Source organism: Pogoniulus pusillus, chromosome 12 (assembly GCF_015220805.1).
Source record: "Pogoniulus pusillus isolate bPogPus1 chromosome 12, bPogPus1.pri, whole genome shotgun sequence".
NCBI lineage: Eukaryota > Metazoa > Chordata > Aves > Piciformes > Lybiidae > Pogoniulus > Pogoniulus pusillus.
The window spans coordinates 10407874-10424313 of NC_087275.1; the positions used below are offsets into that span (position 1 = coordinate 10407874).

The 16440-nt window shown below is 38.4% G+C and overlaps 1 protein-coding gene across 3 annotated transcripts in view; it reads left to right on the plus strand.

The window, feature by feature from the left end:
- USP25 (ubiquitin specific peptidase 25) overlaps nt 1-16440 on the plus strand; it is an 82959-nt gene that overhangs the window by 48969 nt on the left and 17550 nt on the right. For all 3 annotated transcript variants that reach the window (XM_064152327.1, XM_064152328.1, XM_064152326.1), the window contains exons 9-18: nt 585-658; nt 2832-2980; nt 4456-4583; nt 5219-5314; nt 5607-5768; nt 7479-7687; nt 8362-8432; nt 12230-12458; nt 13837-14034; nt 15567-15706. In XM_064152327.1, coding sequence (XP_064008397.1) covers nt 585-658; nt 2832-2980; nt 4456-4583; nt 5219-5314; nt 5607-5768; nt 7479-7687; nt 8362-8432; nt 12230-12458; nt 13837-14034; nt 15567-15706 — 1456 coding nt within the window. The remainder of the gene's footprint in view (nt 1-584; nt 659-2831; nt 2981-4455; nt 4584-5218; nt 5315-5606; nt 5769-7478; nt 7688-8361; nt 8433-12229; nt 12459-13836; nt 14035-15566; nt 15707-16440) is intronic.

Genomic DNA, 16440 nt, shown 5'->3' on the forward strand with positions numbered 1-16440 from the left:
GCTCATGTATGTTTTTTTCATATGTGCTGATACCTCTTGATTTTTCATGAATTACCTTTTTTTAACCTTCTAATTTCATGTTGGAAAGCTTGCTGAATCAAGTCCAGAGTACAAAAAGAGTAGAGACACGTTTTGTAAAATGTATGCTCAATTAGACACTTCATTTGAATGCAGTTTTGCTTTTTAATCTTACAGTTTAGTACTTCAAAACTTTGCTCTTTTTTTCCTTTTCTCAGATGCAAATACTTGATTGTATAGATGAACCTCTGCAAACTGCCTGCTGAATACATAAATATTTCTTGATTATAGTAGGACAGTTTTGTACAATTGAGGCACTTTGATTTCTCTAAAGCAGATGAATTTTTTTTCTAGAATTAAGCACTTCTAAACCTTAAGTTTCAGAATGTATTTGTTGCAAGTGTGTGAATCATTGTTGCTATCATTAGAGAAAAGTGTAAAGATAAATGAACAGTAACTGAGTAAAATAGGCAATGCTTCTGTTATGAATTTAGAATATACTTCATGTAGTTTTATGGAAGTTCATAACTTCGTGGTTTTTGCACTAATGTGCTTTTTATTTTCAGGGATGGAGAGAAACCAAAGAACCCAATGGTAGAGTTGTTCTATGGACGATTTTTAGCAGTAGGTGTACTTGAAGGTATGCATCTGGATTAACTTGGACTTCTGTGTTTATGCTGTTCCATTCTTGTCTAGGTACACAGCTGAACGATGCAGCTGTAGCATTTTAGCTGCTTCTTTGGAAGTATACTTGGAATTTATGTATTTGGTCTGTGATATAAGGTTTCTGCTGAGAATACAAGACTTGAAGGTAAATGCAGTGAGCTGTAGTGGTCCAGAAAGAGTGTTTTGATAATTTCCATGAGATTAGGGTCTGTACATAAGTGCTGTAGAAGTTAGAGAATCACAGAAACATTCAGGTTGGAAAAAACCCTCATGATCGCCAAGTCCAACTGATAACCTCGCGTAGAGTAGGGTTCGCCCTAAATTGTATCTGCAAGCACCACATCCAGGGTCGGTGACTCATGCACCTCCCTGGGCAGCTCATTTCAGTGCCTGACCCCTCAGTGATTTTTTTTTTCCTTTTTTTTCCCTAGTATCCAGTCTAAACCTACCCAGTAGCAGCTTGAGGCTATTCCTTCTTGTTCTATCACTATTTACCTGTGAGGGAGAGACCAGCAACATCCTTTCACGTAGCTGTAGACAGCAGTGAGGTCTTCCTTCAGTCTTCTCTTTTGCAAACTTACCAGCCCCAGCATCTTCAGTGGCTCTTCATAAGATTTGTTTTCCAGGCCTTTCACCAGCTTTATTGCCCTCTGCTGCACTTGCTCCAGCACCTCCACATCCCTCTTGTATTGAGGTGCCTGAAACCGAACACACTACTTAAGGTGTTGCCTCACCAGAGCTGAGTGCAAGGGGACAATCACTTCCCTACTTCTGGGCACAGCATTTAATAATACAAGCCAGGATGCCATTGTCTTTCTTTCCTATCTGGGCAAACTGCTTGCTCATATTGAGTTGCTTGTTGATTAGAACCCCCAGGCCCCTTTCCACTAGACAGATTGCCAGTCACACTTCCCCCAGGCCTGTAGTATCACTTGGGGGTGACCCAATTACAGGAGCTGGTATTTGGCCTTGTTGAAGCTTGTGACATTAACAATGACTCATCGATCCAATCTATCCAAGTTCTTCCATAGAGCCTCCCTACCCGCTTGAAGATCAACACTGCCATCTAACTTGGTGTCATCTGCAAACCTAACTGATGACTCATTCTAGGTCTTCACCAAGAAGACATAAATTACTTTGAGATGCTGAGTAAAATGCTTGCAAGAAGTAATTGTCATGGCCCTTTTGCCACTTTGTAATGAAGAGAAGTCACTATACTTAATTGAGCTAGTCTCTTGCAGCCTCTCTGCTTCATTTCAATTACTAGATTTTGTTTGACACAATTTCTGGTATGGGTAACTCACCCTTTTAAAAGTGCAGTTAGTTGAAAACTAGCCAGTGCAAACCTACTTGACCAGCGTTAGAGAGACTACCAAGGAGGAAGAGTCTGGAAACAACTTTTCCTTTATCCTGTTGGCATAATTATTAGATCTGCAGAACTACAGTGTTCTCTACTTCCAGGTGACCAGCAACTGTAAAAGCATTTTCAGTGTTGATGGTGCTGTCCTCTATTCCAGTAATGAATGACTGCTGAGATGTATTTGAATGAAGTAGCTGCAGTCTGTAAAGCTGCTTACAGGTCGTTTCTCAGCCTGGAACAGTGTATCTAAATATGAAATAAATTGAAATTGTAGATTGAATTCACTGTCACCCATATTTCTGCTCATGTTTGTATCTTTACTCACTGTTACTAAATTATCATCCTGTTCTCAGGGCAGGAATCATGAATATTGTCTTTTGTGATGTGTTTCTGCAAAATGTATTTACACAAAGGGCTTTTTCAGACCAGCACTTCCGCTGGCTGTGCTGATTCAGTGTAGAGTTATATTCCTGAACTGCTATTTGCAGGAGGAGGATTTAGATATATGTGTGCAGAACATCCCATACATTTGTCATGTCAAGATATTTTGAGTTTTGCATATTACTAATAGATGCAAAAGCATAAAAATGGGCTGAAGAGGGAAATATGTTAATTTTTTCAATATTATATTCAAGTGAATTTTTTTACTAACTTGTTTTCCTACATATAATTGGTCAGTAAGAAAACGTGGGAATGGTTCAGTAGGTCAGGTGATATCAGATTTTTAGGGTGTTCTTTAAAAGGTTTTTTTTTTCCCCCTGAAACCATAACTATTTATTTTGTGAAGGTAAAAAATTTGAAAACACAGAAATGTTTGGCCAGTATCCACTCCAGGTTAATGGCTTTAAAGATCTGCATGAGTGCCTAGAAGCTGCAATGATTGAGGGAGAAATCGAATCTCTCCATTCAGAAAATTCTGCCAAGTCTGGTCAGGAGGTGAGTTAAGTGCTTCTGCTGACTTCTTTAGGGGTGTTGTGTTACTGCTCTGTTTTATTTTGGGGCTCGTGGTTGTTTATGTGACTTGCTGTTGTTCAAGTTCTAAAGTCTGACATAATTGTATTTTTCATCTGAGAAGTTTCTGTCTCTCTTGGAATATGCAGAGTATCATTATTTTTGTTTTTTCCTATGATACAAAGTTTATGCTTATTAAAAGCCTGTGCCATTAAGTGCCTACTGTGGTGATTTGACACAGGCTGGTTCCCACCTGTTGTGTGATATTTAATCTCCTGAAGAGGTCATGAGTGTAGTGTCCTGTGGTAGCTGACTACTGCTTGACTGATTTGCTGCCTGTGCCATGCTGTGAACAGCAATCTGAGCTCATGCATTTGATCATTGCTTTAGAGAATTGTTGTTATTCCTCTCTGCCTCTGTTGTGCAAGTAATTAGCACCTTAGCCTTCTTCCCCTCTCTGCTTTTTACTAACGTTTCCCAGTGTCCTCCTTTTGGTTCCCTGTGATGAGCAATTCTCCTTACTGATTGTGGTGGTGAACAGACAATACTTGATTTTATGGACTGCTGTTGTCAGAGCATGTTGGAAGCATTGATGGAAGGATTCAGATGGAGCCACATTAATAAGTGCAGCATACAGTATATGATGTTGGAATGAAGCAATGAATGAGATTTCTTGTGCAGAGGTGTGATGGTTTGGGTGTTACCTTCCCCCCCCCCCCCCCCCCCCCACACACACACTTGAGAAAATCACCCAGACTAGACTCAGCGGCTGGAAATTAAAAGGGAGATGAAGTAGACATCACCATTGTTTCCTTTGCACAGCCCATAATCTAGTTTCTCTCACTAAAATATCCCAGTTAGGCTCAAACTAGCACAAGAAGTCACAGGTTAGGGAAAAAGAGGACAGTTTTTTAAATAAGGAGATATCAAGAAAAATTACCACTTTTGCAGCACTGAGAGAGCTTGTCTCACCCAGACCAAAGCAGTTACCAGTACTCTTTCAGAGGAGGTTGTTAGGAACTTTGAGTGATATTAGGTGAATGAAAGGGTCTGAAATTTGAGTCTAAGGAAACTAATGGGAAGAATACTTGATACAGTTGTCAGCAACTCTTTCAGTACCATTGGAGAGTTCAGAGAGCAGGCCAGCTGGCAAGGCAGGTAGGTTCAAACATAGGCCACTTTTTAGTGCAGTTACAAAAGGAGGAAACCTTTGAGTCTACTCCACTTTTAATCTAGATAGCCATAGGTGAGTTGAAGCACCGTAGTGGAGCATGAGTGACAGACTTCCTGTGTTTGCAGTGAAGAGGAAAGATAGGACCTTCAGAAAGCTTATGCTGATCCACCCTCGTGCCAGTTTGTCCCATAGCTATGTCAGTCTGCAGGTACTGTACCATTGTTACTGAAGTTGTTCTGTGGGAAGGCATTCATTGGGCGGTTTTCTGGTTTTCTCTTTTTTCCAGCACTGGTTCACTGAGCTTCCTCCTGTCTTAACTTTTGAATTATCAAGATTTGAGTTTAACCAGGCTTTGGGGAGACCAGAGAAGATACATAACAAATTAGAATTTCCTCCAATTTTGTATCTGGACAGGTACAGTATAATATTATCAACAAAGTCCTAGTATGAGTATTTAGTCTCATGAGTTTGGTAAAATGACTGATGCATTTATTCTCTTAAATTGCAGTATTTTTTTTGTTCTAGTTAGAAAAGTTAAAATTTTTGAGTTTCATCTGCTTCAGAATATAAAACTACTTTGTGCCAAAACATGGCTTGCACCTCAGACTTTGATGTATTGCTAGGTATTTCTATACACAGGCAAAATGCTCTTAAGAAGTTGTATTGTTTATGGACCCATTTGGAAGAGAGTCTGAGAAGTCACATATTTCATGGTGTTTCACTTAGGCTACATGGTTTGAAGAGGATGGTCAGTACCAGTGCATGCTGTTTGTGTCAAGGTGAAGTACCATGATGACTTCCAGTTAGAGCCTAACTTCTGTTTGCAAGCCTGACATAGAGGGAAAAGCATATTATGAAAGGTGTAGATGGGAAGGTGTAATGGGTTTGCCATTTTCTTTTCAGTTCTGTTTTATTCCTTAATATATTGTGACTTCTAGAGAATATGAGATTTTATTAGTATTATGTGGTGTGACTGATGGGTACAAACCTCATCTTCAGTGTTGGGATACTGTAGGCTGACACCTCCTTCTAAATTTCATGTTTTACAGGTATATGCACAAAAATAGAGAAATAACAAGAATTAAAAGAGATGAAATCAAGAGACTCAAAGAGTACCTCACAGTTCTACAACAGAGATTAGAACGGTACTGTAGATATCTGTAAATGAAAATAATATTAAGGGCTGCATAGAATAACTCCTTTCAACTATATGCTTTGTGTATAATTATTTGCTCTAGATTTCCTTCTGTATCTCTCTTCTTTAACCATTTTCCTTAGAAGCTGTGTATAAGTGTGCTAATTCTGATGCATGGAACATGTGAGGAAAGTCTTGCTTTATTTAGTTGCGATCAACTAGGAGATTTAGGTTGTGGGTTGGTTGTTCTTTATTTTTGTGTATCTGTGAGTCATGGCATTAATACATTTTATGGTTAACAGATATTTAAGCTATGGTTCTGGTCCTAAACGATTCCCCTTGGTAGATGTCCTGCAGTATGCCTTGGAGTTTGCTTCCAGCAAGCCAGTGTGCACATCTCCGGTTGATGACTTAGGTGCTAGTGCCCCTGCCAGTGGCACACTGCCAGTCCAGACCTCGCCCAGGTAAGGGCTGTCTCCTGCTTTCCCAAGGTGAGAGGCCAGTCACCCCCTCAATGCAAACATGGCTGCTGTGCAGGGAGAAAATTTAACTGCTTTTTTCACCAGATTAATGAAATTAGGTGCCTCTGAAGGAGTATAAGATAAGGTTTATGCTCTCTTCTTAGAAGCATTTTTCAGCACAGGCGGCATAAATGATATTATTAATCAGGATTTGTCTCCTGTGCTTATAAAAATGTCTTTGCATAGAGAACTACCATTTTCAAATGAAGCACAGTTCCATCTACAATTCCAAATAAATACAGTATCTGGTGTACTCACTGCTTCCTGAGTGTGTAGTTTAAGAGTCTGAATTTGGGCAACATGTATGTTCTGCAGATATTCAAGGTTTCTGTTTTTTTTGCCTGAGAATTAAGGTTCTTTTCTGCTTTGCAACTCACATTGCTCACTGAGTTTATCAGGCACTGAGTACCAACTTTTAAAGTATCAGGGAAATAAAGGTCCAGTAATACTGGTTTTCTTGTTATTGAAGCTAGTAATTGTTAGTAACAGTTATTAGAGTGAAACATAGCATAGGACTTGTCTAGGTGGACACTAGCAACAGTTCTTAACTTTGAAAAGCAGAGCTCCAGGTTCTGTTTCAGTCAAGATAATCAACTTTGCACTTCAGAAAAGTGAAGTAAAAGAAATCTAAAAAGCCTTTGAAAGATTTCGGATGTCTTAATGGTAAAATTCCAGTAGAAATTGTGATGATTGCTCAGACAAACTTGAAAGTTACCATTGCTTGTATGAAAAACAGTATCAAAAATAATATACTTTATTCAGGCTCCTATATAGAAGTTTGTTCTGTAAAAATGTACATATTAGGACTTCTTTTTTGTCAATCTGTAGAAACACCATAGCCTGTTAAGTGACATTGTTACCTCTTAATGTTCACAGAATTTTCCAAACTAATAAAGAACCTAGATTCCTCAGGTTGTATCATGGTTTTCTACACAAAGTAAAAAGTCAGTGGCTTATTAGAAAGATCTTCAGATTGTTATTACACATATGATTACATGTAGGTGACCTTGGTGCTGGGAAGAGAAAAATCTGTAACAGATTTTCACTTTAAATATTCTGTTGCTCTTGTAGAAGTCTCCTAAGGTGGATGCTTTTTTGGAACAAGCTTAGCTGATTTGGTGCTACGTTTCTGGTGTGTTATAAATACCAGAGATCTCTTAGTTATTGCTGTTCACTTAACATTGGTTGAAGGCTGACAACCAGAAGAAGAATATCTTTTTGGTTGGTGTGAGGCACACTAAGAAGTTATTAAACAGTGACGTTGTGATTACTGGATTGTATGGCATTGTGCCAGAAGACAAGTTGCAATGTTTTTTCTTCTCTCTGCAGTTTGTCAGTAAATGTATCAAACAAAAGTGATTACTTGCATGACCTTATTTGAAAGTGCTGAACAGCATTTCAAGTAAAGGAAACTGGCTTGATTGATCCAGTCCAAACCCTTTATCTTTGCTAATGGCATCCAGAGTTGTTATTGTGCTAACATGTAGCATGCCACAGAGTTGTCAGAATTTCCATAGTAATTTCCTATGGTACTTTTCCTGGGCTGCACTGTAGGGAATGATTACCTTCCATATGTCTGTTTTCAGATGAAAAGCTTACATTTATGGTGTTGCTTTTTTCACTATTTTCATTTTGTGTTTTGGATGAACACAGCACAATAGAGCAACAGGGGCCTTCATCTTCAGATGTTCCAAGCACATCTCCTGTACAGAGATCAGTAATACATAAACCATTCACACAATCACGAATTCCTCCTGATCTGCCAATGCATCCGGCACCAAGGCACATCACTGAGGAGGAGTTGTCTGTCTTAGAAGGCTGTCTGCATCGCTGGAGGACTGAAGTAGAGAATGACACTAGAGGTAATGCAACAAGCTGGAGGAGTGTACTTACCATTGCAAAGAATTTGTGGAATTGGGGGAAATTGCCTTAATGTCCCTTTGTCTGTTGGGTTGCTGTTTCATGCTTCTAGACTTATCTGTAGAACGTAAGAGGGCAAGTCAGAGACTGTAGTAGATTTGGGGGGGTGTGAAGTGAAGATGCAAACTGAGTGAAGCATACAGAGGTGTTTAAATGCAGGTTTCTGTATGTATCATTGGAGGATTATGATCAAATAGAGGTGAGATCCACGCTGAAGTGTCTCTGCAGATGTGTTTCAGCTGTCAGTGTGATTTGGCACTCTGCACGTAGACTGACTCCTCCTCTAAAGGAAAATTCAGCACATTTCTAAGGAAAGCCCTTCTGGAGTGGGTGGAGCTTAGAGTCTCTTCAGTTGCCCTGAGGAAAACAAGGTGAATAGTTCCAGCAGGGTTGGGCTTGTGTTTCTTAGAGCTCAACCGCAGCAGCGTATCGCGAGTCACTCTGCTTTTTCATTCCAGAAGGTTTAGTGTTTGGCATGGAGATAGGTAAATGGATGTACCAAATGTGAGATACACCCTTGTTTGGCTTTTAATGAGATAAAATAAAGTTGTAATCATGTGCAATTATGCAGCCTCATGGAAGAGAGCTTTTTTCTTAATTATCATTTTTCTTTTAGATTTACAAGAAAGTATATCTAGGATACATCGGACAATTGAATTGATGTACTCTGACAAAACAATGGTCCAAGTAAGTACAGTTTCTGCATGAGGTAATTCAAATAGATCCTTTTTGTCGCTCTTAACAGAACTTCTTAGATGCTTAAATAAAGAGCAAATACACAACAATTGTATGTAGTCATTTGAGAATTTTCACTGGAAAGTCATAATGGGTTTTGCAAACCTTTTAGTTAGGCACAGGCAGATGCTGGACAGCATTCCAGTATTTTACAGATGATATTTTTAAGTTTAAGCAAATTTGTGTTGAAAACCCCAAATAAGTACTATCTCTGGTCAGTTTTTTTTAACTGAATGCAGAACTTCAGGTTTTCTGTAACACAGTGAAATTTTCTCACTGTATTGCTAAGAAGTGTTACGGCTTTTAAGGGAGCAGAATTTTACATTTCTACTTTGGTGCTTCTTTCCATTATGCATTGCAGAATCTATACTAATAATTGGGAATTCAAGGCTCCTGACTTAAATTTGTAGCTAGTAATGCTGGTGGTGGTGGTTGTTGTGATGGTTTGGGTGTTCCCCACCCCCCCACACTTTAAAAATAACCCAGACTAGACTCAGCTGGCTCTGGAAATATGAATGAAGCTTATATTTACAGCTAGCAGAATATTCAAGCAGATATGTACAGTATATACAGAAATATACAAGGTAAAAAGGTAATACAGAAACACAACTCCCCTCCCAGAAAGCTGAGTCCCCAGGAGGGGCTCTCAAGCACCTTCACCTTCCCCCTACCCCTCTCAACCTTACTCCAGTCCCAAGGAAGAATAGAGGTTTGGCCAGGGTGTTAGGAAGCAAAGTGGGTTAGTCCAAAATGGAGGGAGAGGTTAGAGAGATGCAGCTCAGCCAGCAGCCCAAGTGAGAGTGATTATCTAATGTTTTTATTTCTTGTCCCTATACATCTCAGCAAGCCTATGAGGGAAGTAAACATCACCATTGTTTTCCTTTCACAGCCTGTGATCTAGTTCTTCTCACCAAAACACTCTAGCCTGCTTCAAACTAGCACAGTTGTTTTTTCGTATGTCTAGACTTAGTATCAATCACAACTCTGTATATTAGTCTAAACTGCCTTCTGTGGAGATTCTTACGCTGTTTAATCTGAACAGCAGTTTAGAGTACTTTGCATGTTCATATACTTACATTCACTCACTTTGATGGATTTTAAGGTTAAGCATTGCTTCCTTTGTTCCTTTCTGTTAGTAAAAATAACTGGTTTCTGTCCAAGTAAGATCCACTCAGCTTACAGTTTTAATTCGTGTAGGTTTTCATTTTGTACATGGCTTGTAATAGTTCCTGGCAGCTGAATTTTGATGTTAAGGGTTTCAGGCAGACTCTCCTGAATGGCTTTTTTAAAGCTTGCTACTGGCAGGCACGATTTTTTTTTCCTTAGTATTTGTGTTATAGGAGGAAGTTTACATGTTGTCTAACAGTAAAATGAAGTACTTTTGTCATCTTGCATCCACATAGCATGCTTGTGTTGATTTAAGCGTTACAGGAGAAAACAGTTCATCCTTGTGCAGATTTGCATAATATAGACTAGATTGTTGTCTTGAAGCAGAGGAGTTTGAAGATGGATTCAGAATAGATTGATATAGGGAGTTCCTGTGCTGTGCCTGAATGTAGGCATGTGCCTTAATTGTTGTTAGGCAGTGAAGTAGGTACTGAACCCATCTGATAATCACAGCCTGGAAATGAAGGCTGGTTCCTCTGGGTGTTTAAGCTCAGAAGGAAGGAGATAGGTGTATACAGCCATCTGCTTTCCCCTGCCTACCTCTGCATCTGAGCCATTGGATAGCTGCTGTTCTCTGGGAGCAATTTCACAGGAAATATGTTTTCCTCTGAATGATACAACTGTGGGATTGAAAACTTTTGTGAGTTGATAAGGTCTGAGCACATTAAACGTTTTAAGGAAAACACATTATACTTGCAGGATGCTTCCTAGTGTTTGTATGAACTATTTAAGAAAGTCTTCATCTTCCCTTGTGTCCTCTTTGATTCTAAGGAAACTACAATTGCCTATAAAGACCTGGTCTAATTATCATATGAAATGCATTCCTGAAATACTTACTTTGTCTTATCCTCCTGAGTGACTAGATTTCATCACCTGCTTATATGATTATTTTCCTCCTTCCATTCTCTTGCTGTGGGGAAATGAGGCACACCTGTTTTTCCTGTGGGAATTCATCATCTTTGATATATTAGCTTTGATACATCTGTTCTATGGCTGCACAGGATGAGGCTCCATTTCTGTTTGATGAGTGCTAAGCTATAAAGTTTGATGCCAGCTATTTACTTGTTACGTTGTCCTGTACTCTTAATGAATGTTGGCTTTTCATAAGTTATGCCTGTTGGCCCTGAGCTTGCATGGTCCCTAGTTGCAGACCTCTATGGGATGCTCATCATAGATGAATGACAGCTGGAGGAGAGGGTAGGAGCCTTAAGCTGACCTAGCTATTGGGGTTTTAAATAAAATAATTTCAGTTCACCTGGGATTTTAGTGGCTTGGTTTAGGGTAAGTAAATGTTATTGTTGAAGTCTAAAGAGACCTGACTTACCTGTTTTTTAATTAGGGTCTGCATATATTTATATGCATATGGATGAGCTTGCAATTACTTCTAAGAAGGCTCTCACACTGTTTTGGTAACAGATGTTTAAAACTCCAGAGCACTCAGATTTCAGGACTTGGTAGGATTTCTTCTGTGTGTATTTCTTGTGTCTGGGAGATTGGAGTGTGGTTTGGTCTTGGGGATGACAGACTTTGGATTCTAGCTGCTGTGCAGTCTGTCAGCTTTACAGTCCAAGGGAGTTGAGGTATAGCCTGGAAGAGAATGATCAGAGTAAAAATAACCTTGAGTTTCTCAGGTTACAGTTCCATATGTATTTATGGTTACTGATTATGTGATACTTGCAACAAATATTTGATGTTCCTTGTTTCAAATAGACCCTTTTTTTGCAGTGCAAACTGACAGCAGTAAAAGATTGTTTTGAGTTTTTAATTCTGGTTGAGTATTTGTCATTCACGTGTACTGTGCATGTTGGGCAAAACCAATTTTCTCTCTCTTTTGAGAATGTGTTATTTTGGCAAGTTACAACGAGCTGATCACTAAGATGCTTCTTCAGATGTCTGACTACTTATAAAAAGTAGCCCATTACATTTAGTTTCTGTTGATCCTAGAAATAGTAGAACTCTCTGCCTGAAGAGGAGAGGATGTCTTTGTGTGTTTCATGCTTCCCTTAGTGCTTTTACTGCTACTGATGCTTAAAATATTGGAAAATAGCTGTAATTCTATTCTACTATAAGAATTTGCCTTTGAATAATGGAAGTATTCAACTGTCAGATATTCCTTTAAGTAAACTCTCTTACTGGCATGTAGAAACCACAGAATTTATTACCTTGAATTTGCATATGCCTTTCCAGACTTTAGGACAAGTTTACCAGGTTTACTGAAGCAAGTCACTGGCACTCAAGACTGACATATTTGAGGGGGTTTTGTAGATACAAAGAAAGTAGAAATAAGGAGGAATTAAGTGAAGAGAGTGTCTGACAGTGAGGACACCAGAGCAGACTTTTAAGCTGTGGACTTGCTAATGTTTTTAAGATTTCCTATAACTAGTAGTGGTAAGTAAAGTAGTTCAAAGTTCTTTTCCTTAATGGATTGCAAGTTCTATCTGTTTTTCCTCTGTGTTGTGTTCTGGTCCTGTTTAACAGTTGTTTGTTAGCTTTAAATAAAGTAGTTATTACTGCTGCCAGGGTCTGCAAACTAAATGATGCCAAGGACAGTTTGACATTCGGTGTTTGTTTTTTCTTTTAAGGTTCCTTACAGATTGCATGCTGTGCTAGTTCATGAAGGTCAAGCTAATGCAGGACACTATTGGGCATATATTTATGACCACCACCAGGGCAGATGGATGAAATACAATGATATTTCTGTGACAAAATCAACTTGGGAAGAATTGGAACGGGACTCTTTTGGTGGTTACAGGAATGCCAGCGCATATTGTTTAATGTATATCAATGATAAGGAGCAGTACTTGATACAAGGTAATGTTATGAATATGTTTTATGCATGATGTAGGATAGCTGATATATGGATAAACCAAACTTATTTCACATGGATTTCCAGATACTTGAATTATTTTAGTAACTACTGAAAGTTCTACTTATACTCAAAACTGTTAGATTGTTGGTTGTTTTTTTATGGGTGGAACAATTGCTCTCAAGTTCTAGATTAATACAGATAATAGCAATGTCTCAGCATTAAGAGAGCAAAATAGGCTGAGTTTGCTAATTGGTAAACATTTCAGCCAGGTGATGGGATGTTTAGAATTTTGGAGATATTCTCTCACTGGAGATCAGAACAAAAATATGGAAATAGAGAAATAAGTCTCTTGACATTAAAATCCTTGTGTAACTTTTTTTATCATAAGCTGCAGAACTCTGCTGAACTTTACTATAGCATGGAGACTTGAAGCAGTGTATCAAAATATGAATAACTTGGCTCTACTAACCACATATTAAAGGAAAGTAATACATGGATTGGGATGATTGGTTTTTTTTTTTCCCCTCCCCCCCCAGACTTGTGGTATGTAACTATAAGGCTCGTATGGAAGTGTTTGGAGATAGGATAGAGATCCCTTAGCATGAGTTTTGTGAACTCTAGCAGCGGTGGCTAAGGTGCTGTGAAAACATTCAGAGATTGATCACAAATGGATGGTGAAAAACCTTCATGTTTCTGTCTTTTCACAGGGTGGAAAGCTAGAGTGTGCATTTGTTCAGATTTTAAATGAGAATGCATTTCTAGATGGCCCATGTTAGTGGTGAACTTACAGCCATAAGGTTTACGGGCCATTATAAACACATGAAGTTTATGGGTGCCACTCTAAGCCTGAGCTCTACTTGCTATGGAAAAACTACAGCTAATTGGTCCCCTAGGATCTGGAATGCTCTTGCAGAGACAGTTCTTGAAGCAAAAAGGAAGGTTACTCAATGTGGCTGGTGGTTTTATCACTGTAGGCCCACTCTCCTTCCCTGTTTCAGCTGGGGAGTTGAGTGGTGTCTAACTCCATGCAGTAATGCAATCAAGCTATGGATTATTGGGTTGGTTTTTTTTTGTGACTGTTCTTTTCTGCATGTTCACAATCATGCACTGCTCATGGCCTAAAAGGTTCACTTTTCAAAATTGTAATGATCTGATGGTGGCCAAGAACATAGAATCTCAAAAGATTCTACTGCAGGAGAAGTAGCCATATGTCTCTGTAGCAGAGGAGTGCCCAACAGATAAAACTGGTTAAAAATAGTATTGTTTGGGGGTATTGCTGCTGTATTGTTTGCTTCTAGTAATTAATTGAAAACTTGTTGAATAGACTTTCTTTTAACCTCTACTTTCTTTTTCTGAAATTTATGTTTCATGGTACCACAGAGGAGTTTAACAAAGAAACAGGACAGATGCTTGTTGGAATGGACACCCTGCCTTCTGATCTAAGGGATTTTGTCAAGGAAGACAATAAACGTTTTGAAAAAGAACTTGAAGAGTGGGATGCAGAACTCGCTCAGAAAGCACAGCAGGAGAAGTTGCTATCTCAGATACCCAGGGCACCAGCACCCTCACCTGCTCCAGGTTAGCTGCTACTTCAAATCTGTAGAAGGAGTAGAACCAGAAATCATTAGGTTTGTGTGTATTGTTTTGTAGTTGAAGAAAGTAAGAAAAGGATACTTCATGTAAACTTGAATTGCAACTGTTTAATTGGTCAGGTAAACTCTACTGGAAGCTTAGTCTGCTGGTGGGTTTTTTAATTTTATTTTTTATTAAAAACAACAAAACACAGAAACAAAATCCCAAACAAAGAAACAGAAAACCACCACCAAAAAAACACCACCTTACTGGTTAATGTGCCTTTTCCCTCCCAGTGGTGCTTAGCTTTTAGTAATTTTTTTTCTTTTCTTGTTTCTATACAAACTTTGGCCTTTTAAGATAAGATAGGTAGTTATAAACAAGTCTCACCAGTCCATTTTGAGAGTTCTTTTAGTCCATAAGTGATGTATGTTCTTCTAGTCACAGTGAATGAGTGGAAGACCTACCTCATCATTTTAAATTAGGAAAAAAAATAGTTCTGAATAGAACAGAAGTTTTTTTGGTGTCGTGTACTGAATAGAGTTTGCATTAGCAGGTAAAAAATGAGGGTATTCAAATGTGGAGGAGACTCTGAACAGTAACAGTGAGGCTGATACTGTTGGGAACCTAGCTAGGTTGGACTCAATGATCTTGAAGGTCTTTTCCAACCGGATTAATTCTGTGTAATAAAGAACACTGATTGTCTGGCTGTAAAATGCATACCTGCTTTGACACAGAAAAAAACAGTGAAGTTTTAGATTACATCAACCTTTTGCTCCATTGGAGAAGGCAATACATGCATTATGTAGAAGATGATATGATGGATTTGTTGTGCAGGAGGGCTGCTCTCCAGATGTCATTGTAGTGTTGGAGTTAATCAGAATGAATGTATATTTCTCATAATTACCTATGTCTACAAACTCTATCCAGAGGAGACTTCATTCTCTCTGTTTTGACTTTGCAAAACACTTAGAGAGTACTTCTTTTGTTACTAATGGAAAGTACTAACTGAATGTTTTCTCTGCCAGAATTTGCTTTCGTTGTGTAAAGAATATAAGACACTATGCTAATCATTTGCTTTGCCCTCAAGTGGGAAAGGCTTTGAGATTTCCCTTGAGTAAGAAGAATATATTATGCTGATAATTTTGCCAAGAAAAAACACATCTGCCACTCAAGCAGTTGTAGATTGTTGCATGTGTTGGGTCTGTAGCCCACAGAAGGCCCAAGTAAATTCAAATCTTTGTTATCAGCCATCCTCTGTATGACTGATGAATACCCCTCTCTCAAGACCCTTAGAGTTCTTTAGAGAGGACAGGTGTGTTGTTCCTCATATAAAATGGTTGGTCCATCTATACGAAAACGTTTATGACTCGAGACACAGACTGGGGTGAAGTTGTGTTTGTGAATGGTGTGACCTATGCTGCATTTTCTGTGTGAGTTGCATTATCTATGAGACAGTGATCCAATTAAAAGTAGTTAATTGAGTGTTCATGCTTATTGTTAACAGAAACTTTTGTTATCTTATTTCTATCACTAAGTTCAAGCAGGAGAACCAGAATATCTAGAGCAGCCATCAAGAACTGGTACTTCAAAGCACTTAAAAGAAGATTCTGTACAAGCAATCAGTAAAGCTTTAGCTGAACAAGAAGATAGAGGTCCAGAAGCTATAATGGATACGGTGAGGATATTTTTAAGCTTGAAATACTTCTTTTACTGTTATTTTTTAAGTTCATGATACAGCAGCTGTTAAAAGAGAGCATGTCTGTAAACTTCAAACTGCAAAATCAGTTTCTTCAAGGACTGTCCCAACATCCTGAAAGTGCCTACTACAGTAGTAAATACAGTAGAAAGAGGACATCTATCTTAGTATTTTTTATGTGATTAAAGTACTTGTGAAGGGTACAGTGCATTTTTCAGATGACAATCATGTTTGTACTTATCATGTCTCCAAAATATTAGATGTTTCCACTTATTTTTGAGGAGTAAACATTAATATCCAATGTAAAAGACTTGAAAAATTCTCCTTTGCACATTCAGACTTTTATGTGAGGAAGACAAGATTATAATTGAGTTCCTTTGAAAGACCCATGGAAATCAAAGCAGCTTTCAAAAATAAGATAATCTTCCAACAGGATTATGAAGCTTTTATGCAAATTCACAAGTTGATAGAAGTGTTGGGTTTTTTTTGTGTTTCAGATGCATGTATTAACTTCAAAAGTTTATAAGAATTAGTGTTGGGTGATTCTGTTTTCAGTTTATACAATAAATAGTAAGAGGAATAGAAAATGTAACAACTCCATGAGTTAGTGAAACTAATGCTGATTAATTTTTCTTTCAGATTTTTTTTTGCTTTTCTATAATGTGTAGATAAGTTACCAGTGTATTTCATAGAATCAACCAGGTTGGAAGAGA